The sequence below is a fragment of the Mastigoproctus giganteus genome, chromosome 6 (genome assembly GCF_048544385.1).
Source record: "Mastigoproctus giganteus isolate SK-2022 chromosome 6, ASM4854438v1, whole genome shotgun sequence".
In the NCBI taxonomy this organism is placed as follows: domain Eukaryota; kingdom Metazoa; phylum Arthropoda; class Arachnida; order Uropygi; family Thelyphonidae; genus Mastigoproctus; species Mastigoproctus giganteus.
Window position 1 is genome coordinate 145531736 of NC_143580.1, and position 23053 is coordinate 145554788.

General features: G+C 36.9%; 1 protein-coding gene across 1 annotated transcript in view; it reads right to left on the reverse strand.

The window, feature by feature from the left end:
• Positions 1-23053, reverse strand: part of LOC150084636 (maltase A2-like) — a 142344-nt gene that overhangs the window by 60776 nt on the left and 58515 nt on the right. Inside the window, exon 4 of the mRNA XM_090376519.1 lies at positions 9544-9669. Coding sequence (XP_090232645.1) covers positions 9544-9669 — 126 coding nt within the window. The remainder of the gene's footprint in view (positions 1-9543; positions 9670-23053) is intronic.

Consider the following 23053-nt stretch of genomic DNA (forward strand, 5'->3'; position numbering starts at 1 on the left):
TGACCCCTAATAACAGGTTTCAGGCACTCCTCCAAGATAGCAGTGTAGGTTCCTGCATTCACCATTCCGTTAATAAACTTAATTTGCCCCACCCCTTTGCTTGTTATGCATCCCCAGACCATCTGACCACGTCCGGTGTTATACAGTCAGGATGGTATGCCTCAGATTTTCATCCTCTGACATATCGCTTCCCATCCGAGCCATGCAGGTTGAATTTCAATTCGTCAGAAAAGATGACAGTGTCCGTGAAACATGCGTTTTAGCCCAAGCAAGTCGCTTCTTCCTCATTTGTGGTCAACAAAGGCTTCTTCTTGGGCTGATAGGCACGCAGACCACATTCCGAAAGCAGTCTTTGGATAGTTTGTGCACTTGTTTCAGCACCAGAGGCCATCTCAAAGTCCAGTTTTAGATCAGGAGCACACTAGCATGGCGATTATTTTTATTTATTTATTATTTTATTTATTTATTTTTTTGTTAGTTGTTGGTGCATCGGCTTCTGTGGCCATAATGCACCTCCCAAAGTTTTTGCATTTTACTCTGATCCAAGCCCAAGGCGGGATTCAAATCCGCGACCGTTGGGTTGCCAGGCAGGCACTTTACCCGCCTGGCTAGCCCAGTCGGCCATGGCGATTATGAAGGCATAGCCATTTCAAATATCGATCTTGGGAAGGCATAGTCTCTTTCTTACAGTGTGATTCAGGTGTTCTCTTCACATCACCAGTTTCACGCTTTAATTTCAGCATCCGGGATACAGTTGACTGGTGGCAGCCTATTTTATCAGCAATAGCACGTGTAGAAGGCCCTTCCTGGGACAGAGCAACAGATACTTTTTTTCTTGGTGTCAACTAAACATATAGAGCCATGCGTACACCACCACAAAACAGGATACTAATCAGTGTGTATACCCTTCCAATGGCGTATTTATAGAAATGACTGATGCAATACATTGCAGTTACTGTCTGATGCAATACCTTTGCTCTGTGACCAACAAAATGACTGTAATCAAAAATTGTCTTATACATTTCACTACAAATGTTAATTTTTTTTTTTTTTAAGGTGATGCAATTTATTTGTCCGCCACTATATATGTTGGTCCTAATGATGAAAACACACAGGCATTCCGAGGCTTTACTTCACAAGTATGAGGTAATGTTGAGAAAAAATTGCGAGTTAGGGCTGAATTTGAAAGTGTCTGGAACCTTGTCATGACATACATTTACAATGAGAGTCTTGCCAATCAATTTCAGCCCCTGGAGAGATTGTTCAAGTCTTGTGGAATAGAGTTTGTCTCAGCATGGTCTGCAGAGCCAAACCTACATAATACAGTGCCTGAGGCAAGATAAAAAAATACCAACCCTTTGCTTATTTTACCCAAAATTTAAAAATATAATAAAATAACAATATGCTCTTTACCCTTAGAGGGTATATGGGTATAGCAAAATTCACATGTAGGGTTGTTCATTTTTTAAAAATACAACAATATTTTAATAAATCACATCTATTCAGGTACATGCAATCTGAACCAATAATATAAAATTATATTTGCACTGATATGATTAGTTCAAAAAAAAAAAAAAAAAAAAACATATTACAAAAAAAATAAAAATATTAAGGTATGTAATTCACATTTTTAAATACATTTGTTGAGCTTTAATTCAGCAAATGTATCAATAGAGTCCATGTGATTCAGTGAATTTGCGATCTCATTTTCAATAGTTAACAAGGCTAAATCCACTAATCTGTCTTGACTTGTGGTGTTCTCAGAGTTTTATTTTTATAATTTTAAGTTTCGAAAAACTTTGTTAACTATTTGCCACTGTTATCAGTAGCATTAAAAGAATTCACAACACAATTACTGTGTTTGGAAATATCTGTTCAATAGAGCAAATAAATATAGTTCAAAACGTCTATTGGACTCATTTTTGGTGACAAGAATGAAACTAGATTTAAGTTTGGTACTCAATTCATTTTCATCACTATCGGCACTGTCGCACTCAGATAATGCAATGTGAATGTCTCTGCAGTGATTCAGAACTACTTCTGGGTCCATTATATCATGTATATTATTAATATATAAAAAAACATTAATGTGTGTGTTTAGGGCTGTAAATTGATTTTCCAAAGAGTTAGGAGTTACATCCAATAAAGAATTAAATCAACTTCTCCTGTGGATCCTTGTTTACATAGTCTAGCTTCATAATAAAATTTCTTTGTTTTGCATCTGACCCTGAGAAAATGTATAGCAGGAAACATTACTTCAATATTAGCCTTTGCTACAATTTTCTTTGCTGAATTCAATGTTATTGAAACTATTTAGGCAATATTCATTAAAAAAAAAGTTGTAATTTTATCTATTACATTTACACATTCAGATAGATCTAGAGTAGGACTTTGTAACACCTTTGAAATTACATTAGTTTTCATAAGAATGTCATTCCAAATTACTATGCTACACACAAATTTAAAACAAGAACTTTTTCAGCTTTATGCCAAATTAAATTATCTGCATTTGAATTTTTATGTATTTCTACTAAACAATCATATATCTCAGCTAACTGATAGTGCAGAGATTTTATAACTTCAGTTCTGCTTTCCCATTGAGTTGTGCTGACATATTTGACAGTTAATGTGGATATATGCTTTTTAACACATGCCATCTAAACACAGAACCAATATAAATAACTCTTGAACTACAGAAAAGAACCCAGCTATTTCTCCTGAAGCAGAAGCTGCATCAATCATACAACAGCAGGTATTAGGAGTTCCAGCTGTGTGGATGGAGTAGATGAAGCACAGATCACTGTTAGTAGCATGGGGTCAATTCAACCCCTTGAAACAGAGTTAAGAAGTTGCAGATAAAAGAAGCACTACGTGGCAATGGTCATAATGTAATGATGTGAAATTTACATAAAGATGTATCTACTTTCAAGAGCTAAAGGAATGACTTGTTTTCATAAGGGTGACTACAGTGGTTACAAACAATTTTTAAAAATCTATTCAGTGGGACCAACCAATACATTATCAACATAGTTCTGAATGGGAAACATTCATCCCAGAAGCTACTAGAAACATTCTAGCTTTTATGAGAATATTTCTCTTAGAACTAGGCTTTTTATACTAACTAAGAGATAGTTTAGGTTTAAGGTTCATCAGACATCCAATAAGCTTTAAGCCGTTCATTTCTTAAACCTAAATAGATGTCTGATGAACCAGTGACACTTGTGGCAGAGAAGAAAAATAAATGGGTTCCATATAAATTATCAAGTGATACATAAGCCTACAGTAGATATAAACTATTCCTAACTAGATATAAGCAATCAAGTCACAAAGGAGGTTAGATAACAAGAATTCTCTTAGAAAGAAAAGCAGTCAAGAATTCTGTACTTATGTAAACACTACAGACAAGGCAATGAATCATCTTTGGTCTGCTAGATATGAATGAGTTAACTGTTGATGATTGTGGTCAGGTTCTGACAAACAGAATATATATATATTTTGCATCTACATTCACACAAGGAATTTTTTTTAGAGATGGGGATGCCAGAAGAGTATCAAATTCTAACAGGGAGCTAAATAACTTTGTGATAATTGAGAAGAAATTAGAAGAAAAATTGCAAAAAGAAAAAGGCACCTGGCATGAAAGACCTATCCAGTTGTATTAAGGGAGGCAGCAAAGGTGATAAACAAACCCTTATGAGAACATCCCTGAATTCAGGGAAGGTCCTTATGGACTGGAGATGTGTAAAATGTATCTCTATTTCATGAAGGGAAAAAAAATCAATAGGTGATATGAGTAATTACAGACCTGTTAGCTGGACTTCTGTTCCAGGAAAAATAATGGAGTCACTGAATAAAGCAATGCGGGACTATAGATGGGAATGAAGCTATACTGCAGTAACAGCATGAATTTGTTAAGGGATGAACTTGTCCGACCAATCTGACTGGATATTACAATGCAGAAACAAAGGAACTGAATGGAAAAATAATTTTGACGTCATGTTCTTAGATATCAGAAAAGCTTTTGATACTGTTCCACATGAAAGACTGCTGTACGAATTGAAGCTATGTGGCATTAAGGACAAGTTGCTGCTATGGATAAATGGATGGTTAAGTAGTAGAAGACAAAAAAAAAAAAAAAAAAAAAAGAAAGCAAGCAGCATGTGTATTCTGTAAGCATAATATTACTATCCACTGTTTACTCTACCGAATCCACGTTAGTGACTGAGTTAGCATCGTTAATGCCATTTAGGAAGTAACATCATTTGCTTCATTTAAAACCTAACAGCCACCTAATAGGAAGTGACATAAATTGCATCATTTCCGTAAAAATTTTTTGTTAACAATCAACTGCGTCATTTCCGTTACCGCAAGAAAATTTCTTTATCAATCGATTTCACTCTAGTGCCACCATTGATGTTTTCACATTTTAAAAAAAAAAAAAAAAAAAAAAAAAAGTTTATCAATGGGCACTGCTCTTCTTGGACTACTGTTATTAGAAGAAATGCCCAAGGTTCAATGCTAGGCCCAGTGTTGTTTTGTATATTTATTAATGATACTGATGAAAGCATATCAGACTATTAAGCTTTCATCAGTTGCTACAACAATCTGCACCCTCATACATTATTCTAAAGTTGCAGATGATAAGAAGCTTAGCAGGGTGTCTAATGACAACAATCAGGGTTTGGTACAACAACAACAACATAAAGATCTAGAAAATTCGACAGATGGGCTCAGAAGTGGGAATTGAATTTTAACACTGACATATACAAAGTACTGCGTAGGGGTAGCAGTAATCACAGAAAAACCAACTGTGTGCTACCACTTACAGTAGTTGAGAGAGAGAGGGGGGGGGGGAAATGGGGGGAAATTGGCAAACAGACACAAATTTCTCTGAGTAGTGCAAATGGGTTACTAGGGCAGCTCGCGGGATTTTGTCAATGATATACAGAAATTTTGCCTGCAGGGACAAGGAGGTCATTATTCCATTGTACAAGGTAAGGGTTAGCCTGCAATATAGATTGGAAAGCCTCATTTTAGAAAGGAGGAGGATTTATTGGAATTTGTGTAGAGAAGAGCAGCAGGAATTAGTGAGGGGGAACAGAAGGGTGCTCTTACCAAGAAAGACCAGTTCTGCAAATTGCAGAATTCTGGAGACTAGGCACCTGTGAGATCTGATTGAGGTGCTTGAGGTTTTGAATGGATTCAGTAGTAAGTTCAATGCTGATAAGTTCCTTCCTCTTTCTCAGGCTGATCTTGCTTGACCCAATCAGACTGGGTCAAACAAGATCACCCTTTAACAAATCCATGCTGTAACTGCAGTATAATTGCATTCCTGTCTAGATGATTCATCATTACTTCTTTAACCAGTGACTCCGTTATTTTCCCTGGAAGAGAAGCCAAGCTAACAGGATAGTAATTATTCACATCACCCTTTGATTCTCCTTTATGAATTAGGGATACATTCATACATCTTCAATCTACAGGGACATACTGAATCCAAGGATGCTCTCATAATCAGGCTAACGGTTAGCATATCTCTTTTGCTGCTCTCTTTAATATAACTGGATAGATCCAACTGCCAGGGATGCCATTTTTTTTATGTTTAGCTTCACCAGTTTCTCCTCCATGTCTGCCTCGGTTATCACTAAATCATTCAGCTTCCTGTTAGAATTTAACACACTTCTGGCAACTCTATCGCTAAAAAATTCCTCATGTGTAAATGTAGTTGCAAAATAACCATTTAGTTTGTCTGCAACCTGAGTAGGTTCATCAACAGTTAATCCATTCATATCTATTGGACCAATGTGATTCAACAGCTTCTTTCTAGTGTTTACATAAAGAAGTCTTTGCTGCTTTTCTTTACATTCTTTCCCAGAGACTTCTTGTAATCTGCTTTAGCTTGTCTAACCTCCTTTGTGACTTGATTGCATACTAGTTTATATCTGCTATAGGCATCTGGTATTTCACCTGATAATTAACATACCTCCAATGCATATTATTTCACTGCCATGGATCTTATCTGACATCCATTTAAGTCTATGCTTTGATTCGTATCTTGTAGTTGGTATAAGAAGCCTAGTAGCTTCATGATAACATCTCAAATGCTTCCCATTTAGAATCTGCTGTAAATAATTTCAGATGGTCCTATTGCATACAATTCAAAGACTGCCCAAGACTGCTACAGACACCTATATGAAAGCAAAAGCTCTTTCCCTTTCCTTTGATAGTAGTTATATCTTTAAGTAAATCCCACATCACAATACATTGTGATCATTGCCACCTAATGGGTCTTATATCTGCAGATTCTTAATGCATGAAAGGTCACCGCTCATAATCAGATCAAGAGTAGTGGTTTCTCTTGTTGCCACTAACATTCTGGTGTCGGAATCAATCATCCAATAAATCCACAAAAGTCTTGCTACCATATGAGTGACCAACCCACAAAGGGTTGATAATATCTGAAAGTTATATATCTGGAAACTTAATGTCCCCCATTATAAGACATTCTGAGTTATTGGCTCAATGTTTATTCCCATACAGTTTTTCTTTATACTCATCACAGTCATTAGGCCTATATCTCTCCCCTACCATCATTTCTGTTTTCCAAGTTCTTATGTCACACCAAACCAATTCAACAAGCTACCCAAGTCCACTGGATGTACTGCCTTAGATTTTATGGGCTTCTTAACTAAGAGAATTTAGAATAACCCTTCTCCCTCCTGTCTTGTCTGCCCTTTTTTGCACACACTGTACTCTCCATATATAAATTCTGAATCCATTATATATGAGTGACATGATGGCTGTGATATCCCACAATGTCTGCATTTGTGGTTTTGATAACTATGTGAAATATATTTTATATGCTCCTAGCACATAAAATATATATAAGTGCATACTGTATACATAATGTACATAGAAGTATACCTGCAACTGTTTTTATTCTTAGTAACATTATATTGCCCATATATTTGCTTGTTCCACAAGGACCCCAAGAAGATCTTGAAATGCCCAACACCTTGCTTTCTAGGCTGCTGCATGTTCTAATAGAAGCAGTGCAAAAATCACTTTTGCCTCTGCTTGTAGCTACCATTAATCTATAGTATTCCTCCAGGCTAGCAGATTTCCCATCCACCTAACACTACTTCGATAGCATCAGCAAATAATTTTGCACCCCCTTCTATTTAAGTGTATCCTATCCCTATGGAAACAGTCTCCTGTTAACAAGCACAGACCATACTGAGAAAAATTCTACCACATGAACCTTGCACAGTCTCACCAGGGCCAAATTGACTGGCAAGGTTCTCACATCGTGTACTCCTCCTATAGTCTCTGGGCAGAAATGCAGATACAGCAGGCCCTCGTTATAACGCTGTTCTTACATTATAACCCATATCTCACTCCTATAATGCTATCACAACTCACTATAACGCTCTTTTACCAGCATACAGATTGAATTTTTAGCATGTTTAACAAAAACGTTTCATCTGATGTAATCGATAGCTTTAAAACGAATAGCAAAGATTCCCACGCCAACTTGCGAAATTTTGCCACGCTCAGTGAAATTTTCTCCTACACTAATTTAATTGCACTATGGTGACTTGTTACGTAGTTCCAAGGTCAACATTTTAAAAAATGATCCAAGTATAATGCTTGTAATATTTGCGTTATAGACATTAATCAGAAGTTTAGTCATCACTCGGTACAGTGTTAGACATCGTCCGTAACGGACAGTTTACTTGAACATTGTATCATAATTAATGCAACGCAGTTACATTTTCGAAGATCAATAATGGCAGATAAGAATTAAAAAGGAACAACGTCTGGACACAGTACGAAGCCTACTAAGGTAAGAAAAATACTGAATTTGAAAATTAAATTATATGTTTTGAAGCGAATCGATTCCGTTCAACAACAAGTGGATGCATGCAATAATTTAGGACTGACAGATTCAACTGTAAGAACAATTATAAAAAATGAATTAATTTTAGCAGCGGGAAAGACAGTTGTTCCACTGCAAGCAACTAGGCCGGATATTATAATTGAAATGGAGAGACTTCTAAATAATTTTATTGAAGATAATATCCAATGCACAATTCCGTTAAGTTAAATATTATTAAAGAAAAAGCAATTAGCCTATATAATGATCTGAAGAAAGCTCACCTTAAAAAAAAAAAAAAAAAAATGTGGAACCATTTAAAGCTAGTAAGGGCTGGCAAGATAGATTTAAAATCCAGGGAGAAGCCGCATGTGCAGCTCAAGAAGCCGAAACTTTCGACTGTTGGGTGGTAACGCTGTGGGGATTTTAAAGTAAAACCCCTTTTAGTTTACTAGGAAGACGGCCAAAGTACAACCCAAAATCAACCAAAGTTACGAAAACTTGGCAGCCCAGGGCCATCGGATTAATAAATTCATGATTTTAAGTTTAATTTTGATATGTAATGTAGTTACTTACCACATAATTATATACGTATGTAATGGAGAATATTTTATATGTACAAATTTTTAATATTAAATATTTTGACGACAGTTGTGTGTCTCTTCGCTACTGTTTATTATTAATTAGAAAATATCCTATGATATAGACCGCGACTCACAAATACATATGTTACATTATGGGAATAAGTGCTCACTTAGTGCTGATTCACCTAGCGCTCTGTTTTTTGGGAACAAATTATCAGCGGGGGATCACCTGTACTTTCAAATTTAATCCTAAGTTATGATTTTTTCTCCACACTGCTCTGACCTTGTCAATTAAATCCTCAGACCTCCTACTCTTAATATCATTAATACAATGCATGTACATTACCTTTTTTACTCTCAAGAGATTACAGCTGCTTTTCGCCATCTAGCCTAGTCCTATTCCACCTGTCCTTGTTAAAGCATTTGACTCTACAAACATTTATTTTTAGTTAGTGAAAGATATTTTCCTGTTATATAAACAAATCCCTTCTGTGCCAGTCCACAATGTTTTTCAATGCCAACTCCCAATTACCATATGATCACTAATGGCTCTGGCAATTAAGCCCAATTAATTCAAAGTACACAACTTTTTATCCATTTTGTACAGCTAATACCAAATGGATGAAATTGAAAGATGTAAGTGATGCAAGCAGAAAACTGAACACCAGAAGTCTATTCTGGTGTGTATTACTCAAAACTTTAATTTCTGTGATCATTTTATCAAACCACATTATCAAAATCTAGTTTTGCACTTCGTGCTGATTATACGACGTAGGTATCAATGTTTAACCATTTCAATTATTTTAGATTTATGACTCACAAAGAGAGAAAACATTTCTGAGAATAAATAAAACTATATTATTATTACTTTTTTTTGTAACTTACTTTATGTTATGCTAATAACAATGCATTACATTGTCAAAACTGAAAATCCAAACACCATCAAACCTAAACCACAAAGTTTTGGTATCTGTACTACTAATATAAAGGTAATAGCCATGTGAAGCCCATCAATTATTTAAAAAACTCATCTAGATGAAGAACTTATACAGCATTGCTCAAGATTAAATGTTAATCCAGTACCTTCAATTCCTCCCTAACACTAGGATTACGAAGGTTCAAATCTGGCTGTTCAGAAAGGAACTGATGTAAATAGAACTGCTTCCGTATGTCACTCCATTTCCAAGCACTTCCACCAAAGACACTTAGCTGTAAGTAAAAGAAAACTACAGTAAATTTAATATCTTATATATTACTTCAAATATTTTAATTTTTGAAAATGAAATCCACAATTTTCTTAATTCTAGGTTAAAAATACTTCCTAACCTGCAAGTCTGAGGAGTGTCTCATATTTTTTTATTTTCTTTATCTGTGACTGAATAAACTCAATTGGATTACATTTTCAAAAGTAAGGTGACAGTCAAACAAAAGTTTGACTGCCATCAATGAGGTTTTTTTTTTTTTTTTTTTTTTTTGTGTTTCATTTTGTGTCATACATTGTTTGTGCAAACATGGTGAGTTTGATATGCCAGGATGATTAAGCCAATATTAATTGGCTTCATCATCAAATGTTAATATATTTCTGCCTTTCTCCATATCACTGTAAGCAGACTTCCTTGCAAATTCTATAATATAGAACACTACCCATAACTATAGCTGAATTTTCCAAAATATTTGGATGTTGAGCTTGAAATGAAATAAAGAAATGATCTCCAATTTTCAGAATTTAAACTAAAGCAACAATTTGCAATTGCATTTGGTATAACTCTTTTTTTTTGCTTCCTGCACATAACAAAACTAGGAAAAGACCTTTCCAAAGTGGTAATTTTTTACTCTGTCTAGACGATATCATCATGCCACTGAATTTTCCATGATTTTGCCTGACCCAAGTTTTGAATTGTAGAAATTTCTTGATTGGTCTCCAAAACATGTACTTATTGAAAACTGTGATGGCAATGAGCAACTGAATCTAAAAATTCAACTACCATAAGGGACCTTTAACTATCAACTGTTCCCTACTTCAAATTCAATTGATTGGTTAAAATGCAATGAAGTGAAGTTGAACTACCACTAAACTGAATATAAACTTTAAAATAAGTAATTTCGTATTTCTGTTTTTGCTGGATATTAGTCACTTGAAATATCTAAGATTGGGAATCACATTACAGCCAAATTAAAATTGTCAAGACTAGTTATCAAGAACTTCGTGTTGACATTTCTTTTCTGGTGGACAGAGACCTGGCCATGAGAACTGCTGTCATTTTGCTTAACAGACAGCAAAAATATGATATGCCTGTACCAGTAAGAGTTTCTTTCTGAGTTATTTATTTATTTTTTTTGGTTCATTGACAGTTCCTTTTTTTTTTTTTTTTTTTTAACCAAGTAGGGGTAAAAAGGAAATAGTAAAACAGTCTCAATAGCACTAGATATAACTACTAATAGGTTTACCATTAAATAGTACTAATAGGTTTACCATTAAAACAAGTCACGCTTGTTTGTTGACACTATTAACGACTTCCTTGAGATGAAATGCATCATGCATAGGCCCAGTCAATACAAAAAATGATAAATGATAAAACTGTTTTGGTATGCATGTCTGAAAGGTCCTCAAACTTGTGGTTTGATTGTCCTGTTTTATGGCACATTGGCAGCTGCTACGTGCCAAGTGTAAGGTTAATATAAAAGAAAAATCATGGGGTGACCAAAGACACTTCTGACTAGGGCTTACAATACCAGTCAAAATCTTAATACCAGTATTTTTAATTTATGAAACCGGGATACCGGTATTCCAAAAACAACCGTTTTTCTCAATAAATTTTTATGACAATTAGGTGCAATAAAGTAAGGAAAAAACAAGTACTGTAATTACTTGAATTCATGTTTTGAATAAACTTTTATTGCAATAATAAATATTCTGAAAAAAAAAATCATTAAAATACAGTTATTCTAAAAACAAAGAAATATATATTGTTACTGCAAAGTTTAGTTATGTTTAAGCATCCATACTACCTGTCCGAATAAAGTGAGCTCTTAAGAAACATAAGCAATCAACAGTATGATTGTTTAAAATGGATCTAATTTTGGTACATACAGTATTTGATTAACAGCAGAAAACACTCTTTTGGATTCTATTCTGGTACTATTTTACTGAGATAATCGTAGACTATCTCAGTCCATATTTTCTAGGCTTCGAACTTTTTTAGAAAAAAATAGTTAAAAGTATTTCATTAATTTCCAACTCAAGTTCATCTTTTAAAATCTCATTGGAGTAAGGCAATTTCTTATTTTGGAAAGAATTTGTGGAACACTGATGTTCTGTTCCATGTTGGTCTTCCATGGTTGAATTATGTTCGTCATTTTCTGAAGGAGAAAGACGTTTTGAAGTATAATTTTCACTATAGTATCTTTACTGAGTCTGGGAGAGAGCAAAGAGTGGAGATAAAGAATAAAGAGAGCAAAGAGTGCAGTTAAGGAATTCTTCACATATATAAATGCAAAGAACAGAAGGACTGGACCCTTATGTAATGGACGTGGGATAGTATTAGATACCATAGCTGAAGTTGCAGATGAACTCAATGGCGCCTCCATAGCCAGGTGGGAAGGAGCAGCAGTGCGTAGCACACGCTTCTTGATTAGACCAGGGTTCGAGCCCGTCACCACCAAATACGATGTGGAAAAGTCAGGGAATGACCACCACATATCCCTGAGCAATATGGCCTTAGTTGCTAATGCTCCTAAAAACCAAATAACAACAAGATGAACTCAACAGTTACTTTGCATCGATATTTACATAAAAAAAAAAAACCCTTTGTGTCAACGTGATATAATGGAAGTGAAGTTGAAAAAATGTAACTAATGAGAAAACTTCACGCCTACAGGCAAGTAAGGCTTCTGTGGTTGATGGCATATACCCTATAATCTTAAAGGAGGCAGCAAGCGAGTGCATTGAACCATTAAGGCTAGTTATGAGAGCATCACTGGACTCTGGAGCAATTTCGTTGGATTGGTATAAATTGGAACATAAAGGTGGTTCTAGGAATGTAACGGGAAATTGCTGACCGGCCAGTCTAATTTCAGTATTAGGGAAAATCATGGAGGCAATGATCAAGGGTGGAATTCAGGATCATTTAGATAGAAATGAAATTCTGTAGGATACACAGCATGGTTTTGTAGAGGGAAAATCATGTTTAACAAATCTGGTTAGGCATTTTCGTGAGCTGGACTTAGGGAATAATTTTGACATTGTTTATTTGGATTTCAGTAAAGCATTTGACTCAGTTCCACATGAGTGGTTACTTTATAAGTTGAAGCAGGCTGGAATCATAGGGAAAATCCTTAAATGGATAGCACGATGGCTTGAGGGCACCAGGCAGAGGGTTGTGATAAATAGTTATTCCTCAGATTGGGTTACTGTAAGAAGGGGGGTTCCCCAAGGATCAGTATTGGGACCACTGTTGTTTTTGATTATCTTAAATGACATCTATGAAGGGATGAAGGGAGTGAGGTCTAAACTTGCAGATGATGTAAAGATCAGTAGAGTAGTTAATGATCGCCATGCAGTCAGATGAACTAATGAGACATGGCAGAGAAGAAAAATGCATGGGATACATACAAATTAACACGTGACACAAAGCCTGATAGATACAAGTTGATCTGTAACCAAGTTACAAAGGAGGTTAGGCAGACGAAGGCAGATTACGAGAAATCTTTGGAAAGGGATGCAAAGAAAAACAGCAAAGAGTTCTTTACTTATGTAAACTCTAGAAGGAAGGGGATGAATCAGATTGGTCCACTTGATATCGATGGATCAACTGTTGATGATCCTGCTCAGGAAGCTAACAAACTAAATGAATATTTTGCATCGACATTCACACATGAGGAGTTATTCAGCGAGGGGAATGCCAGAGGTGTATTCAACTCTGGCAGTAAGCTAGAGAATCTTGTAATAACTGAGAGTAAAGTGGAGGAGAAATTGTTGAAGATAAACACAAGAAAGGCACCCGGGGTGGATGGGATCTATCCAGTTATATTAAAGGAGGCAGCAAAGGAAGTAAGCAAACCCTTAGCCATATTATGAGAGCTTCTTTGGACTCGGGGGAGGTACCCATAGACTGGAGATGTGCAAATGTGACCCCAATTCACAAAGGAGGATCAAAGGCTGACACAAGTAATTATAGATCTGTGAGTTTAACTTCTGTTCCAGGAAAATTAATGGAGGCACTGGTTAAAGAAGCACTGCAGGATCATCTACACAAGGCTTCAGTTATAGCTCGGACACAGCATGGTTTGTTAAGAGAAAGTCTTGCCTGACCAATTTGATTGGATACTATGATGCAGTCACAAAAGAACTGGATGCAGGGAATAACTTGATATTATATACTTAGATCTTAGAAAGGCTTTTGATACTGTTGCACATGGAAGACTGCTGCACAAATTGGAGCAGTGTGGCATTGGAGGCAAATTGCTGCTATGGATAAAGGGGTGGTTGAGGGGGAGAAGACAGAGAGTGGTAATCAATGGACACTGCTCATCGTGGACTAATGTTATTAGTGGAGTCCCTCAGGGTTCAGTGTTGGGTCCATTATTGTTTTCTGTATTTATAAATAATATTGATGATGGTATATCAAGCTTAATGTCCAAGTTTGCAGACGATACAAAGGTTGGCAGGGTAGTCAAGGACACTACGACACTATGCTGCTGCAACAGGATCTGGAAAGGTTGAGCAGATGGGGTGAGAGGTGGCAAATGAAGTTTAACATTGACAAATGTAAAGTACTACATATGGGAACAGCAACCCCCAGAGCAACGTATCAACTCTGTGGTACTACACTGACAGTGGTAGAGAATGAAAAGGACCTCGGGGTAATTGTGCAGGCAGATATGAAGTTCTCTGAGCAGTGCAGACGGGCTGGAAGAGTAGCTCATGGTGTCTTGTCAATGATGTACTGGAATTTTTCTAGCAAGGATAAGGAGGTGATTATTCCGTTGTATAAGGCAGTGGTTAGGCCACACCTAGAGTATTGTACACAGGTCTGGGGCCTCAATTCAAGAAGGATGTAGAGCTGCTAGAACGAGTACAGAGAAGGGCAAGGAGATTAGTGAATGGAACAAAGGGGGGGCTCTTACGAAGAAAGGCTTAAATTTTTCAAATCACAGTGTCTGGAGAATAGGCACCAACAAGGTGATCTGATAGAGGTGTAGAAAGCCTTGAATGGTTTGAGCATGCTCAATGCTGATGGGATTCTTTCTCTTGTTCAGAATAATCACCTGAGAGGGCATAAATTCAAATTGAGGGAAAACAGATGTAGGATAGACGTGTGGAAATTTGCTTTTAGCCAGCAGGTGGCTGGTTGATGGAACAGACTTCCATCCTTTGTCGTGGAAGTTGATAGCCTATATAAGTTTAAGGCCCAGCTGGACAGGTATTTCAAACAAACAGAGGGGTGAAGTGGAAGTGGTTTTTTTTTTTTTTTTTTTGGCTGATGTTGCATAAGCTTGCTTTCTTGCATCAAATGCGTCTACTAATGCTAATGCCACCAAACGGAGCTTCTTCAGAGTGATCTAGATAGACTTTCGGAATGGTCAGAAAAGTCTATTTAGATCACTCTGAAGAAGCACCAAAATAACTTATAAACTTGGTGGGGGTTGAACTAAAGTCAGTAGTGTAGGAACGGAACTTGGGAGTTACGATATGGTCAGAAGTGAAGTTGTCCGAGAATTGTGGACAGGTTGCAATGTTGCATGGTGTCCTATCGATGATTTATTGAACATTTGCTAGTAGAGATAACTATGTCATAATCACATAAAGGTGATTTTATAAACAATTTTTTTTTTTAAAATGAGTACCGAAAAACTGGTATTTTTTTGTATCAATACTGGTATTTCAATACTGGAAAAAAATTACCGGGATATTGGTATTGTAAGCCCTACTTCTGACTTTCAACTATTTGCATAGACTGGCAAGGTCAGAATGTTCAACACACCAAGCTGAAAATTCCTTAAGAGGAACACAAGCCAATTTTTCTATCAAACAGAAGCCCCAAAAATCTAGTCTCACATACTAATGGAATAGCATTTTGTTCAAGCCTCGATTCAGGTTCAGGGTGAAGGTTACACATCCAACAAAAATGTAAGAAAACATTCTTTTGCAGAGAGAACCTGAAGCCATTATTCATTGCTCATGAGATCAGCCAATCAATGACATGTTGCAGTTATTCTCTTAACAACCCTCATGTTGCAGCACTGATAAAATATGCTGAAATCAACAACATAGCACAGTTAACAGCTGGAAGAAGTTGTTCTGTGATGGAATTCACTTTGATGGCAAAAAGTGTAACAATTAAACTGATCCCTGGGGTGTGGGGTACTCCCTCCTCTTGGCAGCAGGGCCGAGGAAGGTCATTCCTACATGAACTCGGAAGAAAGACAAGATAAAGTTTTTAATAAAAATGATGAGATGGCCTCTAAAGACAATGCTATAAAGGTCTTTTAAATTCCAAATCTCTAAGTTGTGTTACAATTTTTTCATATCAAAGAACACAGAAACCAGGTATTCTTGCTTTAAGAAAGCAACTTATTCTTATTATTAGCCATATGGTGCAAGGAAGCCTGAGGCTTATGCTGCACCAGCCAAAAAAAAAAAAATTCCAAGTGTGTGTGTGTGTGTGTGTGAGAGAGAGAGAGAGAGAGAGAGAGAGAGAGAGAGAGAGAGAGAGAGAGAGAGAGAGAGAGAGAGAGAGAGAGAGAGAGAGAGAGAGAGAGAGAGAATTAGAAGTATGATTGCCTTATATGAAGAATCCAGAAACTGTTCCTCTATTATACATTCAAGGCAGAAGTAGACAAACATTTGGAACGAATGGATCAGTGAAGTGGGAAGGGGTTTTTTTTTTTTTTTTGGCTGATGCTGTATAAGCTTGCTTTCTTGCATCATATGTCTCTACTAACGCTAATGCTAAACAGCAGGTGGTCCATGGATTTTGCTGACAGATGTTAAATCATTTCATAATGGATGAAAACTGGTACAAGGAGCAGCCTCTAAGTTATATAGAAGATCTCTAAATCTTGATAAGATTTAGAGATCTTCTATAGTGAAAAGCCCATTATAAGGATGAGAATCCTTAGATTAGAAGTTAACTGGCTGCTTTTCATGTCTTTCAGGACCAGGAACTCTGGAGAGTAAGAAGATGTTGAAAATATGGTTAAGCAAAAGCAAATGCACTTTGCTTTTGCTTAACAATACCACTGCAGGAATTTAGCATTATTTTGGTTTCATGGATTCACTGGTTAGCTTCTAAAGTGCTGAGGGCTTACTTTTTCTAGGTGAGAAGGAGCAGCTAGTGCGTAGCACACGCTTCTTGATTAGACCGGGGTTCGAGCCCGTCACCATCAAATAAGGAGGATGCGGAAAGGTCAGGGAATGACCACCGCATATCCCGGAGCAACATGGCCTTAGTTGCTAATGCTCCTAAAAACCAAATAACAAACAAACAAACAGCTTACTTTTCTCAATCTTGGATTTATCTTTTGGAGAAGTATGGATTCTGTCCTGTGTCCATTTCTTCCTCTGCAAAGAGTTCTAAGACTGACACATCTGATACTCCTTTACTTAAGACGTACATTTTTTCTTGTGTACTAGGGATACCTTAGGTTTTTTAATCTTTTCTGTAACAGTTTTTTGTTAGCAGTGGAACGTTAGGATATACAGGTATGGGAGTGGCAGCTGACTTGTCCTTCTGTGTGCGTTTTATGCACTTAACAGATAGCATACAATAGGAATAAATGGCTCTTTAGGAAGTATAGTTATTTCTGTTTCAGTTCTGACAGAACATCTTGCCATCTTCTGAGAATATAAAAAGGTTTGTTTGCATTTAAAGGTTTCACTGCTTTTCTTTCCTTCTGATATGTTCAGCATTGTCTAGAGTCTAGAGTCTATTTCTTTTTCTCCTTTCCACCTCTGGAAAGAGAATGCAGGGTGCTCTCTTTGGCAGTTAATGCAGGTGAGTTGTCTTAGCTTGAACATGATGTAATTTTGGGTTCCTTTGCAATACATCAATCACATGCAAAGGGAACACGATAGGCCATCTGTGAGTGTCCACATTTCTGGCACTTAAAACACTTTAAGGGATTTGGTACATACAGACAAACTGTGCAGTTCAGATAGCCAGCCTTGACTGAATTAGATGTTGGGGAAAGTAAGGATTAGGTTTCTAGTGGATACTAGATTCCCATCCTAGAAACAAATATTTGTTTTGCAGCTGTCACCACTTGGCTTTTCAATTCTGAACAGATTTCCTTCTCAGACACTGAACAGATCCCATTCAGAGATTATGCCTCAGTATGAGTTCAGTGTATCTTATGTGGTGTTACTATAATCAGTATTCCCTTGATGGATATTGCTCGGAGGAGCTATTCTGAGTGCTTATCACTTTTAATCTCAACAAGGATGTCAACAGAATGAAACTGTTTAACTGAATTGGGTGAACCTTAGTCCTTCCACTTAGCCAAACCCTTCTGGATGAAGAAGGGAGTCATTTTTCTATGCATGGGACCTAAATTATCTTCAGGGCATGTGTGTGTGTGTGTGTTTTCAGTGCCCTGGCTCCTCACCCACCAAGAGTCCAAATGGAACACCCACTATCTGTAAGCAATAAATGTGTTCAGGGGTGGGATGTCAAGGCTACCCAGACGCTATACCCACCAACTTGAATCCTGCCCCTTGGACCATGAGGATAGGGGCATGGCCTGCAAGCGTTAGCCATGTTACTGCCATGCCACTTTAGCCAGTTGATCCTGGATGTGCCATCCCAGGACTGCCATTTTGTCGAAGCAAGGGCCAAAGTGGTGTGTTGAAACTGGAACCTTAACCACCAGAATCCCCCTTTCAGAGTTTCCATGGGTTGCAGTGCACAGCAAACATGCTGGATTCCTATGGTGTTAGCCTAGAACCTAGGCTGTGGGCACTGGATCCAAGTGATGCTAATCTGGAGGACCAGCAGCATCACTGGGAGGACCCCTCACAATGTACAGGTGCCCATGTCGAGGGGTCAAATGGCATACAGTATTATATAATGAAGTTTTTTTTTTGTAATTTTAATATGCTCACATTAACATTCTACATTAGCTGTTTTATTACATAAAACTAATACCTTCAAAACACACAATCAGACAATAACAAAATACTTCATGAACTTCTCATAGTTAGCTTTGCGTAAAACACACACACACACCAATATCAATCTTTCAACCTTTTCAAGGACAAAGTTCATAAAGTGTTCAACTTCATTTTGGCTCTCTTCTTGTAAATTTTTGATTTTCTGAATATAAGTTAATAACAGCTTAGTAAAAATATACACTACACTGCAGTGTATAAGTTGGCTTGGTATTAAAAAAAAAAAAAAAAAAAAATTATTTTTAAAAAAATTCACTCTTAATCATATATTCATAATATGCAAGGGCTATTCGATAATCAATGATCATAATTTTTAATGAAAACTGTACTGCTTGCTAATTCTAGCTGAGCTGCAGAATTTAAGACCAAACCAAGCAGCATCACATAAGTGTGCAGTTGGCTCGTGTGCACAGCATGACCTTGGTGATCAGTCAAAGTTTATGCCTATTGATTCCCTCATGTAACAACGGACATCACACACAAGGAACAGTATGCTGCTCTCAAATTTTGTTTCCATTAAGAAAATATCAGTTGAAGCATATGTAAAGTTAAAAGAGGCTTATCATGAATCTATGTATCCATATAGCATAGCTCACAGGTAGTTGAACTTTTAGAAATGGATGGAATTCAATCAGAAAAATCAGTGATTCTGGAGCCCCAACCACTGCTATCATTACAGGAGCATAAATACTGCTTTGTAATCTTGAGAGAAGATTATCACATAAAAGTAAAGCAACTGAGAATATCAGCAGGAAGCACACACACGGTATTTTCCATGATCATTTGCATATGACATGCATTTGTGCATTCTAGGTTCCTAGACTAAACAAACACCTAAGCAGCAGTAAGTTCAAATGGAGGTTTGTCAGAAGCTTCAATGGATGGTTACTGAAGGTGATGATGGCAGATGAGATATGGCATCATCATTTCGACCCAGAGAGTAAACAATAAAGCTCTCTTTGGAAGTCTACATCATTGATAACACCGAAAAAAGCAAAAGTTGTGGGATCTGCAGGAAAGGTTATCGTCATCTCTTTTTTTTTTTTTTTTTTGACATTCAAGGAATGGTTTATCAGCATGCTGTGCTACGTCATAGAAGTGTTACAGGACCTTGCTACAGAACTGTATTGCATACTTCATGGGATCACATTCATCACAAATAACCACAACTACACACAGCTGAGTGGAGACGCATCATGACAGCAAGACCTCACACCGATCATATTGTCATAGAGCACTTAGCAAGCATTAAGGTCAAAGGTGTTCCTCACCACTCTAAAGCCCTGATTTGCACTCTTTAATTTTTTTTAAAAAATTTTTATTTCCAAAGTTAAAAAAAGGAGCTGCGAGGAAAACGTTTCCAGTTGTCAGAAGAAGTAAAGACATCTGAGGCATTCTCAAATACATGTCAAAAAATGGCTACCACCATGTTTTTTGAAGAATGGCAGAAATATTGGAGTAAGTGTATTTTCATCAAATGGGGACAACTTTGAAAAGGATCATTAAAATATAAATGATTAATAAAGGTATGTTGTGAGAGAAAAAAAAAATAAAATAAAATATATATATATACACACACACACACACACACATACAATCATTCTTTATTGAACAGCCCTCAGTAGTTAATCCCCTTTCTTCACATCTCATACAGTAGTGTATTAAGTAAAACGTGTATCACAATCTTAATTTTTATATAAATTATTTCTGCTCTTTCTTTTAAAAGAAAGAACACTGTTTACACTGACATTTAATTACACTGCCCAATACAGTAATACCCCGAAGTTACACGATAGGTGGGTCCGACGAAAATCGCGTAAGTCGAATTCGCGTAAGTTGGGGTACAACTTTGCATATAAATACATATAAATTTTGCTTAATTGGGACCAAGGACTAACAAAAACACTAGTTTAGAAGAAAAATATTAATAAAATTGCAGTTCTTTATACATATTAATACAAAATATGTATTAAAAAAACAAATGACTTACATTAAAAAGTTATTTCGATGTCGATGGCTTCATAAAATCTAACAAATTCGTCTGACGACACAGCGCGTTCTTTTTTTCACGCAGAATTTCTTCGTAGCAAGCTAATAATTTTTTTATTCCTTGCTTTGTAGCTATAACGCGTTCTTCGTTGGAGTCTATGTTTTCTAAAATTTTTAAGCCCTTTACAATTGAGCCCTTTTCAATTTTCAACCTGTCAAGTTTGCAATTGTCATGTGCTTTTCGCCGTTGCTTCGTTTAGGCCTGTAGCACGTGCAATATCACATGGTCTTTCATTTCCCTCAAAGCTTTTCACAATTTCATATTTTTTTCTCTATCGACAGAGGCGGACTGGCCATAAGCCTTACCAGGGAAACCCCAGTGGGCCAGTGTGATTTTGGCCATAAACCATAGTATGAGGCCATTATAAATTTTCCCGGGTAGGAATTTTTGACCCAGTCCGCCTCTGTTTATCGATAATTGCTTTTCTTTTTCTCTCTGAATCTGCAGTGTCTTCACCAGGACGCTTCCTTTTCACACCTTTTAATTAAGTATTTTACTCATTTTTAGGGAATAAAGCACAATTACAAAACGAGGAGGCACGCTTGATACGCATAAACAAAGCTGCGCGCATGTAGCAACTGAATAAACAACACCATAAAGGCAGAGATACACTATTAACACCTCACATTTCTAGGGGTTACTACCATAAAACAATAAAAATCCAGTTGCGTTTCTGCTAGTGAAATCTGTTATAAACTGGTAGTAAACTCGATCTAATTGCATTTGCGATTATACCGATAGCTGGGATTGTGTTGGTTTTTACGTTATTATGGCGAAATGTGTTTCTCCTTCACTGATATAAAAAACATAAAAGCAGCAAAGTTGAATTTTGTTCATCTTTCGCTCTCATTCTCCGCCGTCGCACTGTATATCGATAACATATGAAAAACGACCTTGAAGATAGTGGGCGGCAGGGTTGCCGAACGAAAAAATCAGGAACCGCGTAACTCCGAGTTCGCGTAAGTCGGGGTATTACTGTATACTAAAAAAAGTGGTAAGTGTATACAGTACTGCTTTATGTAGGAGGCTATGAAACCAAAACTGGCAGGCAGAACATAGTTGTGTGTATATGGATGATGACTTTATATAACAATCATCTTCTTTTCTTGTTTAGTGCTATACTGCAAACTGGTGTCTCAATATGGAATCACATCAGCTAGAAGAAACTGACAATCATGAAATTTATTAGTGGGTTGGCGAGGTGTTTTTTTTTTAAAAACATCACAAACACGAAACGCATGGGTTAAAGGCTGCAAAGATAGAAAGAACTCATTGACTTCAGACTTTAATTTCTGTAGACTATAATTTTTATCCCTTCTACTTCTGTTGCCTGGAACAGAAGTAGAAAGCATAAATGAGGAAGAGAAACAAATAGTTCTGTTAGTTGGGAGAGCTGGATAGTGAATGGAGGATAATTGGTTGTGGCATGTGTTTTTTAGCTGGTCTGGAAGAGACGGGAAACTATAGATGCCAACTGGAAAAAAAAAAAAAAAAACCAGCATCCACAGAACTATCTACAGAAAAGGCATGCACCAAAAACAGTGCTTATGAGACAAAGAGTGGAGAGACTGTAAGAGACGGATCATTAATTAACCTGACTGCACTTCTTTGAATGGAGTTTAGAATCTTGAGGTTTGCGACACCATTCGAAACTTGGAAACAATATTTCATGGTGGGGTGAATTTGAGATTTGCACAGATTTATTACAAAGAGTGGAACAAAAGTAATGCCTCCTATATTTTTCCTCAGAAAATTTAATTCTTACAGCAATGCCTTTTACATCAATTAATCCCTCAATCATTAATAAACACACTGTTATTTTTCCACAAAGTCACCATCATTTTCTATGCACTTCCACCATCTGAGTCGGATGCCGTATCTCAATCCTAATGTCCTTACTCTTGCTCCAGAGGGCTTCGCAAACACTGCTTGAGCTGGTCATCATTCACAAAATGGGTTCCACAGAGTGCATCCTTCAGTGGGCTGAAGAGGTGACAGTCGGAAGATGCAAGATCTGGGCTATGAGAGGTGTGAGGAAGATCAGTGCTCCACAGTTTTGCAATGGCCTCCATAGTGAGCAGACTGGTTTTGGGTCATGCATTGTTATGGAGAAGGAGAACCTCATTAAGATTTTTGTCCAGTCGAACTCTACAGATGCAGACTTTCAATGTTTCCACATATCAATCCAAGTTTATTGTGGTGCCATGATCCAAGATGTCCACAAGCAAGACCCAATCTTTGTCCCAAAAAACACTCTCGCGATGACTTTACTGACAGGAGGTTGTGTGGTGAATTCTGATGGTGCCACTCCATAGACTCTCTCTTCGTATGAGAGTGTCATAACAGTGGACCCAGGTTTCATTGCTTGTGACTGC